General features: G+C 33.4%; 2 protein-coding genes across 3 annotated transcripts; one reads left to right on the top strand and one right to left on the bottom strand.

Annotated features, from left to right (window-relative positions):
* Positions 1-1,302: 1,302 nt before the first annotated feature.
* LOC132606374 (NDR1/HIN1-like protein 13) lies at positions 1,303-10,307 on the top strand. 2 transcript variants are annotated; one of them, XR_009569712.1, is made up of 4 exons: positions 1,303-1,818; positions 2,444-2,684; positions 9,457-9,558; positions 9,810-10,307. XR_009569712.1 is itself a non-coding variant. In XM_060319831.1 (3 exons), exons 1-3 carry the CDS (start codon positions 1,448-1,450, stop codon positions 9,894-9,896), a joined length of 699 nt encoding a protein of 232 aa, XP_060175814.1. In that variant the 5' UTR covers positions 1,314-1,447; the 3' UTR covers positions 9,897-10,307. The 2 variants fall into 2 exon arrangements, 1 of the variants encoding a protein (XP_060175814.1); XM_060319831.1 differs by lacking the exon at positions 9,457-9,558 and having other exon boundaries at positions 1,314-1,818.
* Positions 10,308-11,153: 846 nt separating this feature from the next.
* Positions 11,154-14,768, bottom strand: LOC132606375 (large ribosomal subunit protein uL3). The gene is made up of 6 exons (XM_060319832.1): positions 14,744-14,768; positions 14,129-14,230; positions 13,444-13,554; positions 12,996-13,300; positions 11,971-12,380; positions 11,154-11,679 (listed from the first exon to the last, which is right to left on the bottom strand). The coding sequence occupies exons 2-6, from the start codon at positions 14,211-14,213 to the stop codon at positions 11,421-11,423; spliced, it is 1,170 nt and encodes a 389-aa protein (XP_060175815.1). The 5' UTR covers positions 14,214-14,230; positions 14,744-14,768; the 3' UTR covers positions 11,154-11,420.
* Between the last annotated feature and the right edge of the window lie 1,561 nt (positions 14,769-16,329).

A 16,329-nucleotide genomic window follows, 5' to 3' on the forward strand; every position in this document is an offset into this window, starting at 1 on the left:
ACCAAAAGGTTTTCATGGAGTAATAATTATGGAGGTGCTCAGAGAATTAAAAGGTGTCCTAAAATTTTGGTTTATGTCTTTGCTATGGAGGAGGGAAGGAAGATGGAGATGGAAGAAAAAATGAAGATGAATTTGGTGGGTGGGGAAAATGAGGGGTGTGGTGGGGTTAAAAAAACATTGAATTTTACAATTAAAAAAAAAAAAAAAAATAATATATAATTAAAACGCTCCTTTTTTAAAAAAAAAATATTGTGCCACATCAGCTCTCAGGGAGTAAAAAATATCAGTTTTAGATACATAAGGTGTGTAATAGGTCGCTCGTATAGTTTAAGTGTGATATCGACATTTTGGTATAATTTAGGGGTGTTTTGATATATTTTGCCAATAAAATATTCTTATTATACACTTTTTGTTCAAATTTATATAAAAAAATTCATACATATTCTTAAACGTTCATTACATTAATAAATTAAACACTTAAAATATGTCGATTCTTTTAATTACTATGCATTTCTCAATAAGCCTTCATATCTGACATTGGTACGCATAGCCTTTATCGATGACCAAACTATTAAAATTAGAAGCACTGTTATTTTAGCGGGGATTACTGTGGTATTATTAGTCGTGGAAGTGTCGAGAAAAATGAAAGAAACAAACGACAATAATGGCAATAATAAACGCCATGTCAAAGTTTACCCCACTTTGAGGCAGCCACCTTTATTAAATTCCAGGCAAAACACATACACAAAAAGTCATCGCTCCACACACTTTTCACACACACTCTCTCTTTCTCAGTCCATCTCCTCTCTCAAAACAATAGTAACAAATCGAGAGAGAGAGGAGGAGAAGAAAGAAGTATACCCCTTTCCATTACCAACTATTCCATCCGACCTAATTTATTTGATATTTTTTTTTTAGTCTATTCTAAAATAATATATTACTATTTTTAGAAATAATTAACTTAAAAATTTTCTTTTACTCTTGTGAAATGATTTACAGATATACAAATATCTATGACTTATTTTAAACCACAAGTTTTTAAAATCTTACTTTTTTCTTAAACTTCATACTAAATCAAACTATATCACATAAATTAGGACGGGAGAGTAATAATTTTTTCTTTTTAAAATCTAAAAAAATGATATCTTATTTTACTTTAAAACTTTTTCATCCTATCCTTATTAAAATAATTTCTAGCAACAAATTTTCTTCTAATTTGTGTTAGACTACCACATTCAAAAACCTTTATCTTTTTCTTAAATGTTATGCCTGGTTAAACACATTTGTATTATATTATATTAATAAGACGAAGTATATATATTAGGAGGGGAGTGTAGTGACAAATCAAGAGAAAGAGGAGAGAGAGAAGTATACCCCTTTCCTTTACTGACTACTACTTCTCGCTCTCCCTGCAGCAGCAGCAACCACTGTTAATTAGTGTGAAAATATGACTCCTAGACCAACCCAAAATACCGTGAATGGTACCACTCACCACCCTCATTATTACCCGCCTCCTTATTCATCATCTTCATCTAAAGCATCATTCAAAGGTTGTTGTTGTTGTCTATTCCTTCTTTTTTCTTTCTTACTTCTACTTATCCTGGCTGTCATACTAGTTATCGTACTCGCATTGAAACCTAAAAAACCTCAATTTGATCTACAGCAAGTGGGTGTTCAGTACGTTGGTATAACACCCAACTCTGCCAACGTTGCTGCCGCAGTATCCTCTGATTCATCTGCTTCTGTTTCACTCAATATACGTATGGTATTCACTGCTGGTAATGATAACAAGGTGGGAATCAAGTACGATGAGTCCAGGTGAATGAAGGAAAATATTTAATTTATAAACTCTACGGATGCTCCTTACGATCTCCACAGCTCCCTTATTTATCCTTTTTTCGGCTCAATTTATGTTATGCTTTTCAATTTTTAAAGTTAATTTGATTAAATTTTAAAGCTAAATTAGATTAACTCAATATTTAAAGATTAAATTTATATATTTGAAAATGACATGAAAAATAAGTTACAATCTTTTTCATATCAATTTGATGAAAAATTATATCTTAAAATATTGATCAAAGCTCGTGTTATTTGAATCTTGAAAAAGTATCATTAATTAGGATAGGAGTAATAGAACTTGTTTGGATTGGGTTATTTTTAAGTACTTTTAAGCCAAAATAATTTTTAAAATACTTTTATAGTGATTGAATGAGATAAAAAAAAATTTAAGCACTTTTTTAAGCCGAAATAGCAACAATAAGTCAAAAGTCATGAGTTAGTCAAGAGTCGTGAGTTAGAATTTTCATAAGACTTATAGTATGAAACATATTTTGATAATAACTTCCTATAATTTCTGGTTATAAATCATATTTAGACAGAATTAAATTCAAAATTTTAATCAATTTTGATTTCTTACGACTTTAAATTAATTTTTGAACGTCAGGTTTACTGTAATGTACCGGGGGATTCCTCTTGGTCGGGGCGTTGTTCCCGGGTTTTACCAACCCGCGCACAGTGTTCGCCGGGTCGAAACCACTATTGTAGTGGATCGGGTCAACTTGCTCCAGGCGGATGCCACTGATTTGATCCATGATGCGGCGTTGAATGATCGGGTCGAGCTTCGGGTTTTGGGAGATGTCGGAGCTAAGATTCGGATCCTTGGGTTAACTTCACCTGGTGTGCAGGTTAGCACTTTGTTTTCTCTCTCTCTCTCTAAGATTGCTAGTACTCTCGTCTCAACTCATGTGTTTAATTTTTGTTTTTACTCTGTTTTAAAAATTTGACACACATTAAATATTCTACGTGGTAAGTTTATAACCACAAGATTAAATACTTTTTTAATTTTAATTTATGTGAATTTAATTGATTGAGCACGAAATTTAAAAAAATATAGAAAACTTTTAAAATTTATAATATTAAATGAGTCATATATATTTTGTGTAGTTATAATTTATTTTATAAAGTTAAAAATTATTATTTTTTAAATATAAAAAGCGAACTAATCAAAAAATATATTCGCATAAATTGACATGAGAGAAGTAATATTTTAATACCCAATGTACCTTTTTAATTTAGGATCATATGATTTAAAAAAAATCCTTATTTTTTAAATTTCGTATTTAATCATATAAGACACAAAATTGAGACAGTGCAGAGAGTATCTTTTTTTCTTCAGTATTTTCTCTCTCTAGACTTTTGGGGTTTTGTTCTCTAGAAACGCCGAATTTGCAGTGTAGAATATCAGCTTGGGAGTCGGTGTGACGTGGCACGTGTGCCTTCTTTCTTGTTCCCCATCTGTGCTTTGCTAACTTGTGCCAGTGGCTGGGCATAAATACCGAAAATCAAAAGATCGAACCGAAAATTCAATAAACTGAACCGAATCGAACTAGTTTGGTTTGGTGTTTGGTATCCACCGTAAAAAAATCGAAACCGAAATTGCCGAACCGAAGTTTAATAAAACCGAACCGAAAAATCGAACGCGCACCGAAATTTAATACATTATCCAAAAAAAATTAAAATAGTCCAGGCCCATTAAGTTTAAAGCAAAAAAAAATCCAATTGTAATAAGTCCTCTTTTGCATTTGTATCCCTAATTTTTCACTTCAATTGAGAAAATCAAATATCCTTAACAAAGAAAGGTAACTAGGATATGTCTTTAGGATTAATGTATGTCCTTTCTGTGTTTTCTTAATTATTCTTACGGTATGTATATAACACCTCGTAATCATATATCATGATTATAGTTTTCTATTCTTGTGTATCCTGTTTGTTTGGTTTTGATTTCAATTTATCAGTTTTATGTTTTATTGCTTTTGAGAATATGAATTAGTGTCAATGGAATCGCTTCTAATATTATATCAAAAAAACCGAACCGAACTTTAAAAAACTGAAACCGAAAGAACCGAACCGAATTAGTTTGGTTCGGTGTTCGGTGTCCACCTTCAAAAAACCGAACCCGAAATAGCCAAACCGAACCGAAAAACCGAACGCCCACCCCTAGATACTAGTACTAGCTTAGCTTAGCTTAAAATGCGTCCTACTAGAATTTAGGGACCTATTTTAGTTATAATATACACTTATAATAATGTAGAGGCCGGAACCTAAATGACCCAATAAAAGAGTCAATGAATCAAAATATTCAAAAAAAAAAAAAAGTGATATCAAATTATCTTTTACGCAATAAATTAATGTGTTAAAGAAACGCCGTAAATTCTTGCATTAAACAAGTCTCAATCCTTTAACGCACTAATTTTTTGCATTAAACAAGTCCCAATAAAATCCCAATCATACGATCCCAACTTTTAGCAAAGTATGAGCACTTTTCATGTACATCATGTTTATTTTTATTTAAAGCAAAAAAAAGTAATACTTAGCCATGTATGTTTATTTGTTACCCTTTAATTAAATCTTGCTCTTTATGCCCTTTATTTATAAAAAAGTTACATATTAAAGTGTTTCATGATAAAATTTTAATAAAGGGATTTTAAGATAATTTTATTTATTAAAATTTCATGGTAAAAGTCTATAACTTCTTTTATTATAAAATTAGAAAACTTGAGATTAACTTTTTTAAGATAAAAAACAAATTAAAAAAAATTTGACGTGACTCCAATTTTTTATGGTAAAAGTTTAACTTTTTGTAATAAAAAATTTAAATTAAGTTAACTTTATTTATGAAGTTTTCCAGGGTAAAAGTTCTAACTTTTTTTTTTTAAATTAAAAATTAGGAAGGACGAATTAAAGAGAAACATGAGGTCTCAGGTTCGAGCTCTGAGTATAGAAAAATCCTTAGTAGGAAGCGCTTTCCTCGATTAGGCCCTGCGCGGCTCGAATCTGATTAGTTGGGCTCCAGTGTGGGCCCGAACACAGGATGGAAAACCAAAAAAAAAAAAAGTTAAATTTCTTATTACAAATTAGGAAAAAACAGATAAACTTTTACCATGAAAAAGTTGAGTTAGTATTTTTTTCTTACAAAAAAAGTTAAATTATAGGAAATATTTAACATTCATTGGTTGAACTTTTTCCAAGAATTTTTATTACAAGAAAATTAACTCAAGTTTTTTTAATTAAAAGAAGTTAAACTTTTACCATGAAAAACTCGAATTTAATTTTCTATTATAGAACTCTTTAAATTAGAGAAAAACATTTAACTTTCATAGGTTAACTTTTTCCAAAATGTTTTTATTACAAGTTAACTCAAGTTAGAGTTAACATTTGTTATTTCAAAGAAAAAAAGTTAATTTAACTTTTCATAGGTTAACTTTTTCTAATTTTTATCATAAAAAGTTAATCTCAAATCTTATAATTTTATAATAAAAGAAGTTAAACTTTTACCATGAAAATTTTAATAAAGAAAATTAAAATCAAGTTTAAAAAAATATTCATGAAATTTTCATGTTTCTTTATTAAAATTTTCATGAAATTTTCACGTTTTTTTATTAAAATTCTCTTAAATCAAGTTTCATAAAAAAAAAAAAAAGTTACATATTAAAGTGTTTCATGGTAAATTTTAATTAAGCATAAAATTTTAATAAAGGAAATTAAATCAAGTTTTAAAAAAAATCATGAAATTTTCATGTTTCTTTATTAAAATTTTCTTAAATCAAGTTTCATAAAAAAAAAGTTACATATTAAAGTGTTTCATGGTAAAATTTTAATTAAGGAAACTTGATTTAATTTTCTTGATTAAAATTTTACCATGAAAATTTTAATAAAGAAAATTAAATCAAGTTTCCTTAATAAAGAAAATAAAATCAAGTTTAAAAAAAAATCATGAAATGTTCATGTTTCTTTATTAAATTTTTCTTAAATCAAATTTCATAAAAAAAAAAAAGTTACATATTAAAATGTTTCATGGTAAAATTTTAATTAAAGAATTTTACCATGAAACACTTTAATTTGTAATTTTTTTTATGAATAAATGGCATAAAGAGCAATAATTAATGAAAGGGGAACAAATAAACATACATAAATAAGTATTACTACTTTTTTTTGCTTTAAATGAGGATAAACATGATGCACATGGAAAGTGCTCATACTTTGCTAAAAATTGGGTCGTATGGTTGAGGTTTTATTGGGACTTGTTTTAACGCAAAAAATTAGTGCGCCAATGGATTGGGACTTGTTTAACGCAAGAGTTTCCTGCGTTAAAGGAGTTAACTGTGCCGTTACGGTTAACTCCTTTAACGAAAGTAATTTACTGCGTTAAGGGTATTTTGGTATCACTTTTTTTTTCTTGGGGTATTTTGGCTCTTTTATTGGGTCATTTAGGTTCCGGACTCTATTAATGTATTCATTTTAGTAGTGTTAGAACTTAAGTAACTTGAAACGAGCTTTTTGCACAGATTGTCATCCCATATAAGGGAGGCGAGTTATTGGAAATTTACAGTAAATCTAGTACTCTATTTGCGACTTCGTCCCAATTTAAGTGTTTTAGTTTGACTAGACACCGAATTTAAGAGATAAAGAAAGAATTTTGAATTTTGTGGTTTTAAAGTAAAATTATGTGTAATGTACTAAATGTCCTTTGCATCTTGTTGTTATAAACTTGTCATGTAAAATGTTTGAATTGTCAACTTACTAAATATAGAAAGAGACACTCTTTCTGGGACAGACCAAAAAGAAAAATGAAACACTTAAATTGGGAGAGAGTAAATATATAATTAATTTACAAAATATTTCCTCTGTTTACTTTTACTTATTAAGTTTGTATTTTGCACTCTCTTAAGATAATATTTATTTTTCTAATTGATCTTTATTAATGGCCCCTTGGAAATCTAAATTTGACTACCCTTTCAATTAGTATAGGAAATGGTTATTTAACGATAAGGATAAAATTGAAAGGAAAAACAAAATCCCGGGTATGTAATACTCCAGTAATTTTAGTGTAGTTTAACTGATAGTAGTACTATATATACACTGTATTACTTACTATGTATGCACTGTATTATTTTTGACTAATAGTAGTATTATATACACTGTATCATTACAGACTGCCTGCTCACTCTCGCTGTTAAAAATCTGTTTTTAGATTACCTACTCATCTTATAAAATATAATTTATATAAACAGGAGTAATGTATAACAATTAAATCCTTTACCGAATAATTTAGATAATATGTTAAATTTTATACGCTGATGACTAAATAGATTACGCCACAATGCTGCTTAAAAACATATAGTAGTAATTTTGTATTAAAAACATATCGAATCAATGGGGATTAATAATTAAGAGAAGATGGTGCTCGTGCATAATTGGTATAGTTGAGTAAACCAGAGTGGCAGTGTAAATTGGTAGGGTATATAACTTTAAAATCTTTTAACGACTGTGGCTCTGCCCTCATATTTTTAGTAGCATACTGTGATTATCTGCCGCTTTAGATACCCAAAACTTCAATTCTCACATGTATACCTTAGTCCGGAAGGATAGTGTCAAACGAAGAGTTCCTCTCCATTGAAATCGAACTCCATGTCACGTACTCCTTCCATCTCAAAATACTTGTCATCCTTATTAAAAAAGTTTATGTCTCAAAATACTGTTATTTTAGAAATTCAAGACAAAATTAATTATTTTTCTCCCTTTTTACCTTTAATAGTAATTGTTTTATGGCACATACATAGAGTAAATATTTAATGTTGAAAGATTATATCTTAAGACTTAAAGAAGAGTAATATAGTCAAACACTTCTCTCTTAATTAATGTTTTCTTAAGAGGCGTGTAAATGAAAAATACAACAAATATTTTGACAGTGTATTTTGACGGAGTAGCTAGGATGATTTCTTTAATGAGGGCCGAAACCAATATGGTGAAATGTTTCAATCCTACCTAAAGTAGTAGGAAATGAGTGTTACATTTGCCAAAAGCCAGGATGGGGTATTGTAGGCCACGTCCTTAAAGTAGTACTAGTAGGAAAAGGGTGTTTATTTACCAAAAGCCATTCTGGTGTTTTCTGGACTTGATTAGGTCGAAAAGTAGGGGGAACAAGATGGGTAGAAGGACAGAAAAATGGGGCAACTGAGAATCTAATAAGTGAGTGCTTTATTAAAAGGAAAAAATAAAAACAAAGAGAGACAATCTAATAAGAGCATTGATTTGGATGAATATTTTTCTCTAAGGGCCTGATCAGGTAGATTTGAAGTTAGAATTTTGTTCTAAATGTCATAAACAAACACTGATTTCAAATCAAATTTTAAATTTGAGCTCTAAATTGTATGGCCAAAAGCCTGCTTAGTTTTCTAAGTAGCAACAAAAACCAATAATTTGGAGTGGGAGCCAACCACCTTGTTTATCATGTCTAGTATAATAGGTTTTGTCGCCGGGTGCCCTAGTTCACTTTACGTGCTCATTTATTACAGTACTCTTGGCATTTCTGAATTTGTTTTGGTGCTGGGTTTGGATTCATATAAACTTATCATGATTAAGTTATGTAATGAACTGACAATATATAATTAATTAATCATGATTAAGTGAGAGATGTCCAGGTGCAAACGCATATCACACGTCTAATAGTTTAATGTGAACACATATCCACCAAACAAACAACTTATAATGCTCCAAGGAGTAGGCCACTTTCTACAGGGCACCACATTGTCTCCTACTGTTATGCATGTGTGGTGTTCATTGCACCTCCAGTTGTTGGATCCTTCCTAGAAAGGGGCTTTCTTGTTGTATATTGCTCCTAAATTTAGTCCTTTATTCCTTTTATTTATAATAATAATGGTATTATTCGGATCAGTTCAAACACAACTCGAATATTTCATGAGTACCTATTACCTCCCGCCGATAGATATAATGGATAATTCTGTCCATCAAAACTTATGCAAATTGGAAGAAATCACTTGGTATTTAATTTTTTTCTGTTGAGACCTTGGTTTCCTCTGGTTCTCACTCACTTCATTGGCCACTATGCACACCCTTTAGTTTATTTTGCTTAGATTAGATTAGATAATAACTTAGATCTTGGACCATTTTCAAACATAATTGATTGTGTTCATAGTTAGTAGATCACATTTCCATACTAGAGCGGGGTTTACCCTGTTCACACCTGAAAAGTAGCAAAAATAAGCGGCTCTGGCCTGTGAGTTCCCTTGTCCAAAAAAACAAAAAACATGTTCCCCTGGGGTATCTTCGAATAGCTTAAGCCTAGCTTTATGTGTTGATTTATGAGCCTAAAAATATTTGCTTTTCTCCAGGTTCCAATGTCAATTCAAGAAACAAGTTTCACTATATTACATTAAAGTTCTCCATTATTATATTCATCCACTGTTACTAACTCCATTTTCAAACTTCTTTGTTCCGTTTGTTGACTTTCTGAGATGCTCATATTTACCCTTTTGACATCATTCAAATTTTATATAAACCATACTGATGCCTAATGTAAATACACTTTCTGAATTGCTTAATATCGAGATGTCATTGAATGCAAGTGATGGTGCTTTTGTCTATTTGACAAACTAGTGACTATGAAGGGGAGCCTTGGCGTAACCGGTAAAGTTGTTGCCATGTGATTAGAAGGTCACGGGTTCGAGCCGTGGAAACAGTCTCTTGCAGAAATGCAAGGTAAGGTTGCGTACAATAGACCCCTGTGGTCCGGCCCTTTTCCCGATCCCGCACATAGCGGGAGCTTAGTATATAGGGCTGACCTTTTTAACAAACTAGTGCCTATAACTTGTTGCACTTATTTATCTTACCAAAAACTCCTATCTCTTCTATTTTCCGCGCTTCACGGTTTACCTTCACTAGAAAACAATATTTGGAAGAAAAAAAAATGAATCTTTTTTTTTTCTAATATGAATGGTTTTTTGGAGCAGGTATCCGTGGATTGCACAATAGGGATCAGCCCAACGAAACAGTCTGTCACATACAAGCAGTGTGGATTCGATGGCCTTAGGGTATGACACAAATAATAACTGATCCTTTTGTCTGCTTCAACTTTTCCGAAGTTGCTTCTCATCTCTCTAATTCCACAAGGGGAAAAGATAGATGTAAAAGTTGTAGTGGGTAAACAAGTCCACACATTGGAAAAAAGTAATAAAAAGAGAGAGCGCACATGCATCTGGTAGGGACCGTAAGATTATTTTTAGTTGTGAAAATGAGAGGTTGAGCCAGTAATTGTAGCTAAAGGGTATCCCTGTTATTAAAATAGATTCTTTTTTCTCCTTTTTTTCGTGTGGGGGCGCGGGCGTGGCGGTCAGTTTCTCGTTGTAAAGATTTGGACTAATAGGTATTCCACGACTCATTGTGATTGGCTGACATTTAATTTATTATTATTCATCAATATTAGTGGTGTATCACTGTATCTTTCAGAACTCTGGAAGTCCGAAGGTAAAATTAGCCAAGTTGAATAATTTCAAAAGGATATCTCAAACTATAATTGAACAAATCTACTGGCAGGCAACGAGAAAAGTAAACAAAAGACTAATCAGTGATATTATTATTTCAAATCTGTTATATGGGCAAAATTCAATATTACATAGTGAAAAGTGAAAACTCTGAGGAGAACTGGCAAGTTGGCACAAGAAATAACAAAACACCCACCGTCAAATTTCTTCCCGGGTTCAAATGAAGAGATCTAAGATGTCCTTGCTAATCTTCTTTTTCAAACTACACTCTTACTACCACTTAATTGAGACACCCAAAACCTTTCTTTTCCATAAACACACAAGAACATGATAAATCAACTTTTCAAGGGAAAATGTTAGCTCAACCTTTAACTTAACAATAAGATACGAAATATGTAGGCGGGAGTAATTCCATAAGTCTGTTCATTTGTTTCTTTACTCACAGGAAAGGGGAAAAACCAGGCAAATTGTAAACTGAACGGACTATAAGACTATCCTATAGGCATTACCTTCATACATCTAAAGGAAAGATAGCAACGTATTAGAACTAGAAAGCATTCCTTACCCTCGAAATGGTTCAAGACTCTAAAGAGATCTTAATTTTTGCCTCTGTAAATCAGGATAGAGACTGCTCCTTCATCCAAAGTTTATTAAACACAAGAGGCAGGCTTAGTGATCAGATGCTTTTAGAAACAAAGAGGATACTAATAACGCTCAGGTCTTGTTCAGCTAATGACACCCAGCAGTCAAGTGCAAAACCAACGCTCTAACTAAAATCCCAAAGGTATGGTAGCATTTTGATAAACAGCACTGTCACCTCACAAATTAAGATATCAATAACACAAATTGACAAAACTTCTGTTCTACCAAAATAATAGGCGTTTAAGCTCTAGCAAAAGTTGCAAGCTCAACTAAAATCCTGAAGGTACTTACTAGCATGTAGACCATTGTCTACAGAAAAACTTTATAAAATAAAGAAAAAATAACAATAACTTGTCCAAAACTTCTACTAAGTCATGGGTTCAACTCAGCAAACAGCTGGTTTAAGCTCAGCCAACAGTTGCAGTTCTATAATAGCCTTCAAGCCTTGAGCCGGCCATAGAATTTCTGCTTCTCCTCAGTGGTCTGGAAGCGACCATGTCCAAACTTTGAAGAAGTGTCAATAAACTTGAGCTTAATCTCCTCAAGAGCAACACGAGAGGTCTGGTTAAGAAGAGATTGGCGAAGGGTAACAACTCTCTTCTTAGGACCTACACAGCATCCCTTGATCAACAGGTAATCATCCTTCACCACACCGTAATGGGCAAATCCACCCATAGGTGTGATGTCTTTCTCAGTCCTGACGTCATCAAGGGAAATGTAAGCAACAAAGTGGAAATCAAGAAACTAACTGGCACAAACAAAGAGTTTAGGTACAAATAAAGTAGTTTTAACAGTTCCACTAGAATATGATGAGATCTTCAGCAAGGGGATAAACACATTGTTCAGTAAGAACTTTAAATCAAGAAATCTCAAATTGCAGTTACCACCTACCGGATGTAACAAGCACACAAAAGCACTAATTGCACATAAATGGGAAGTCTCCCATTTCCAGGAAAGGAACTTTAGCAAGGAGACAATATATATAAACCTGTCGTAGTCAGTTATCGCTGCATGTGACTCTTGCCCAGCTTTGCCGAGCTTATAGACCTTCTTGTTCATCTCGGTACGGTGATGATATCCATTTTGACCAGCACGGGCCACTGTGAAGGAAACTCTGGCAGGGTGCCAAGCACCAATACAAGCAACTTTACGAAGACCCCTGTGGGTTTTGCGAGGAAGACGTGTCACACCCCAACGTGTTACAACACCTTCATAACCCTTACCCTTGGTCACACCAATGATATCAATCATCTCATCCTTCTGGAAAATAGCATCAACTGGAACCTGCTTCTCAAAGAAACCATATGCATAGTCAACCTTTTGGGCAATAGTCCCACCATTCACCTGGATTTCCATCAAATGTGCTTTCTTCTGTTTCAGACCCTTCATCTTCCTTATCTGAAGTAAAATATGGCCACATTACAATGAGTGTCCAAATAACTTAGTTGAAATATACAGGACATATAACGCCTGGAAAGAATAATTTAATCAAACTATGAAACTAGGCCTGGGGCAAGAATGCCTGGCACACACGACAACCTAAAGCAACAAATTCACTACATAAATAACCATCATTTGTGAATCAGAAAGAACCAAATGGATCAATTGCTTAGCATAATAAAGATAGATTTAATAAAAATGTGGAACTAGGTCTGTACAAGAATGCCTAGCACCCATGACCACCTAGGCAACAAATTCACTGCATAAATAACCAGTATTTGTGAATAAAAAGAACACAGATCTGCTGCTTAGTGAAGGAGGATAACATGCAAGTATCCTAAAATTATCCCAAGTGAGCTAATTTAAGTTTAAGAGGTGCAAATATCAATGTGAAACTACTTCTTCCAACAACTCTTATTACCAGTATCTCCAACATGAAGGTTGGCCTAAACAAGAATTCGGAAAAAGCAGGGAAAAAATATAGAATACATTTTTTACATGCACAAAAGCAGATATTGGCACATGATTCCCCTACAAAAACAATCTCTGAGGGATGACATTGAGATTTAGTACCTGAGTGTGAGCCAATACACGGATGACACAAGCATACTTCTTGAGTTTCTCCAACTGTGCCTGGATATCTTTTTTACCTTCATCAGTCTCATATTTTTTGGAGTACTTCATGAAGGCCTTCTTCTTGGACTTGCACCAGTTCTTGTAGAACCTCCTCTTAATGTCTTCACTCAGATGTTGAGCCCAGACAGTGTTCAGGCAACGAAGACCACGAGGTGTCTTCACATACCCGACAACACCAACGATCACCATCGGAGGTGTTTCAATGATGGTGACAGCTTCACATGTCTCTTTCTTGTGGAGTTCTACAATTCACCAAATAATATTTAACATCAACATAGTAGTTTAGAAACTTAATTCAGTGTTCATTATCAAAGTTTAAATATTAATCCAGATGCCAAAAATGTGAATACAGAGCTGCAATGCTATAATGGAAAGGTGATTTTACTTGATCCAGGTTTTTCAACTTCTCTCACAATATGGGTCATTCCGGCCTTGTAACCCAAGAAGGCAGTCAGCTTGCAGGGTTTGCTTGGATCATCCTTAGGGAATGCCTTCACTGAAAAGAGAAAGAAACAAATGAAAACAGATAAATATGAGTTCTTCTTTTTTCACTGAGCTATCCTGGATTGAGGTGCATTAATTTATTTTCTTTATCTACCAAAAAGAGGGGGAAAACACTTAAACACTCTTCCCTGTTAAGAATCTCACGTCCAGACATTTTAAACCATCATATCTAGCGGTGGCAAAATTAGCCCATGAAAAGTGACCCGCCCTACCATTTATTAGCTCAGCCCATTTTAGCCCAACCCATTTCAGCCCATCTAAAAATTGGGCTGATATGTAATCCAAATTGACCCATGAGAAATATTGTCAAAATATTTTCAAAAAAATAGTTTTATTAGGTACTTAAAAATTAATATAAGAAAAATAAAGAAACTAAAACTTAGTGAGAATTGGGGTGGTTGGGTTATGACACGCTTTTTAGCCCATTTTAGCCCTATCCAACCCACCCATTGTACACCTTCATATCATAACTACTACCTTCTGATTCACAGATCAATTCAATGAAAATAGAACAGTGGATCAAGATCACATCAATTATGTGTAGTACCGAAAAGAATAAAGCATACCCTTTCCCCTATGTCGAGCAGCTCTCTTTCTGGGCAGAAATCCCAAAGACCCGTGTCTTGGGTGCTCAAACTTCCTATGAGACATTTTTCTCGTCCTTCAATCTGTAAACGCAAACAATCAAATATGTTTCAATCCCAAACAAAACTACATTCAGCTCTATTGGTTCATATCTAGATAACCAATCTACTATACTATGAAGTTTCTCATGTTGTAAGGTTTTAATTATCGATGCTAAGTGCCTCTTTGGCCATGAATAGTTTTCACTTTTTTCTCGACTTCTATGCCGGACAATTGTTTGGACCTAGAATTGTTATAATTTTCCAAAATAACTCCAAATACCTGTTTTTTACAATTTTCACTCCAAATCACTCACAAAATTAAAAAAAAAAAAAAAAAAAAAAAACAACTCCAATTGTCAAATGCCATTTTCAACTTGTAAACTTTTTCCAAATTTCACAATTCTTAGTCCAAACACCCACAAATATTTAGCTGAATTTAAAAAGTAACATGAATGTGTCCAGCAATTCTCAAAATGTATACTGATATTAACGATGATAAAATGGTTAAACAAGAAATTCAAAAATTAATAAAGGAGAGGGTTTATAGAAAAGAACCTGCAAGGGACGCAACTCAAAGAGGATAAACCCTATGCAGATGTTGTTATTGTTATAGTCGTTTTTGGGGATGGGCTGGATAGTAGGCATTTGGCCCAACTATCTTTGGATCGCTTTGTCAAGCCCATCTATCAGACCTTCAAATTAGGAGCGGGCAATTCGCAGAATTGCCCTTTTAGGGTGGTCTTTAAATTTTGCCCCTCATATTTAAAATCTTTAAGTTTTGCCCTTCGGCTAAACCCCATGGATTCCAGGTTCGAACCCCCACACAGTCAAAATTTTTTAAAAAAATTGCAAGGCAGAGTTTAAATTCGCTATGCCCCCACCGGCATACACTTGTGAAGGAATTACCAAAGTTATGTTGGACCCGGCACACTTATGCCTTATGGGCAGACTTGGCATAAGTATGTCGGGTCCGGCATAACTTTGGTAATTCCTTCACAAGTTTATGCCGGATCCGGCATAAAAATTTGCCCATTAAAAGTATGCCCCACCGGCATACACTTGTGAAGGAATTACCAAAGTTATGTTGGACCCGGCATACTTATGCCTTATGGGCAGACTTGGCATAAGTATGTCGAGTCCGGCATAACTTTGGTAATTCCTTCACAAGTTTATGCCGGGTCCGACATCAAAGTTTTCCCATTAAAAGTATGCCCCCACCGGATGAGGGTACCTAGGAAGAATTCCATTGTCCTCCTTCCAATATTATTACAGAACTAAAAGGCTTCATGGTAAAAACTTTGTGCGTGGCCTCTTCCACTCATCGTCATGCAAATGTTGTCAACAATTATCATAGTGTTAATACTCATGAAAAACTAGGCTTAGATATAATGGAACAAAATCACGACAACTACTCTTTTCTAACACTACCCCATAATATATTAACAAGAGCAGTTATAATATATCCAATACAGGAAATGTAGCAAACAAAGTCTTTAGGACACATTGACACAAAAACCACTTGAATTTTAATAGAGCATTTTGATGTCACAAAATCTGTAAAAAGTTGACATGAGATCTCAAAGTTATGCCGGACCCGGCATAAACTTATGAAGGAATTACAAAAGTTATGCCGGACCTCGGAGTATTTTTGGCTATTTTTTTAAGAGAGGGACAAAAATTAAAGACCAACAATTGCGATAGATTCTTTTTTCTGGCGCCTGATCAAATCCAATTCGGTTAGCCGGATTGGATTAGGCGCCAGAAAAAAGAATCTATTTACTTTACTAGGAAAAACCGAAAGGGAGATAATGAGGTTGGAATACTATTTATGAAACTTATTTTCTCTATTTCTATTAGGGAAGTTAGTTCCCTCATTTTTAAGAAATTTATTTTTCTAGTTAAAATGTTTTCCAAAACATTTTGACCAGCCAAACATGAAATTGACAAGAAAAAGATTTCCTCCATTTGATCACATGCATTACGCGTGTACCTTGATGCGATTAAAACTCCAGCTTTTCACATTACTACATGGTGTTTTAGTGTCAACAATAGTCTAGACGGGTTAAGAGAATTGGGATTGGGAAGCGGGTGAAAAAGAGAATTGGGTTTGGAAGACTACGTGGAGCCAATGTGGATCTGAC

This window comes from Lycium barbarum, chromosome 8 (genome assembly GCF_019175385.1).
Source record: "Lycium barbarum isolate Lr01 chromosome 8, ASM1917538v2, whole genome shotgun sequence".
NCBI classification, from domain to species: Eukaryota; Viridiplantae; Streptophyta; class Magnoliopsida; order Solanales; family Solanaceae; genus Lycium; species Lycium barbarum.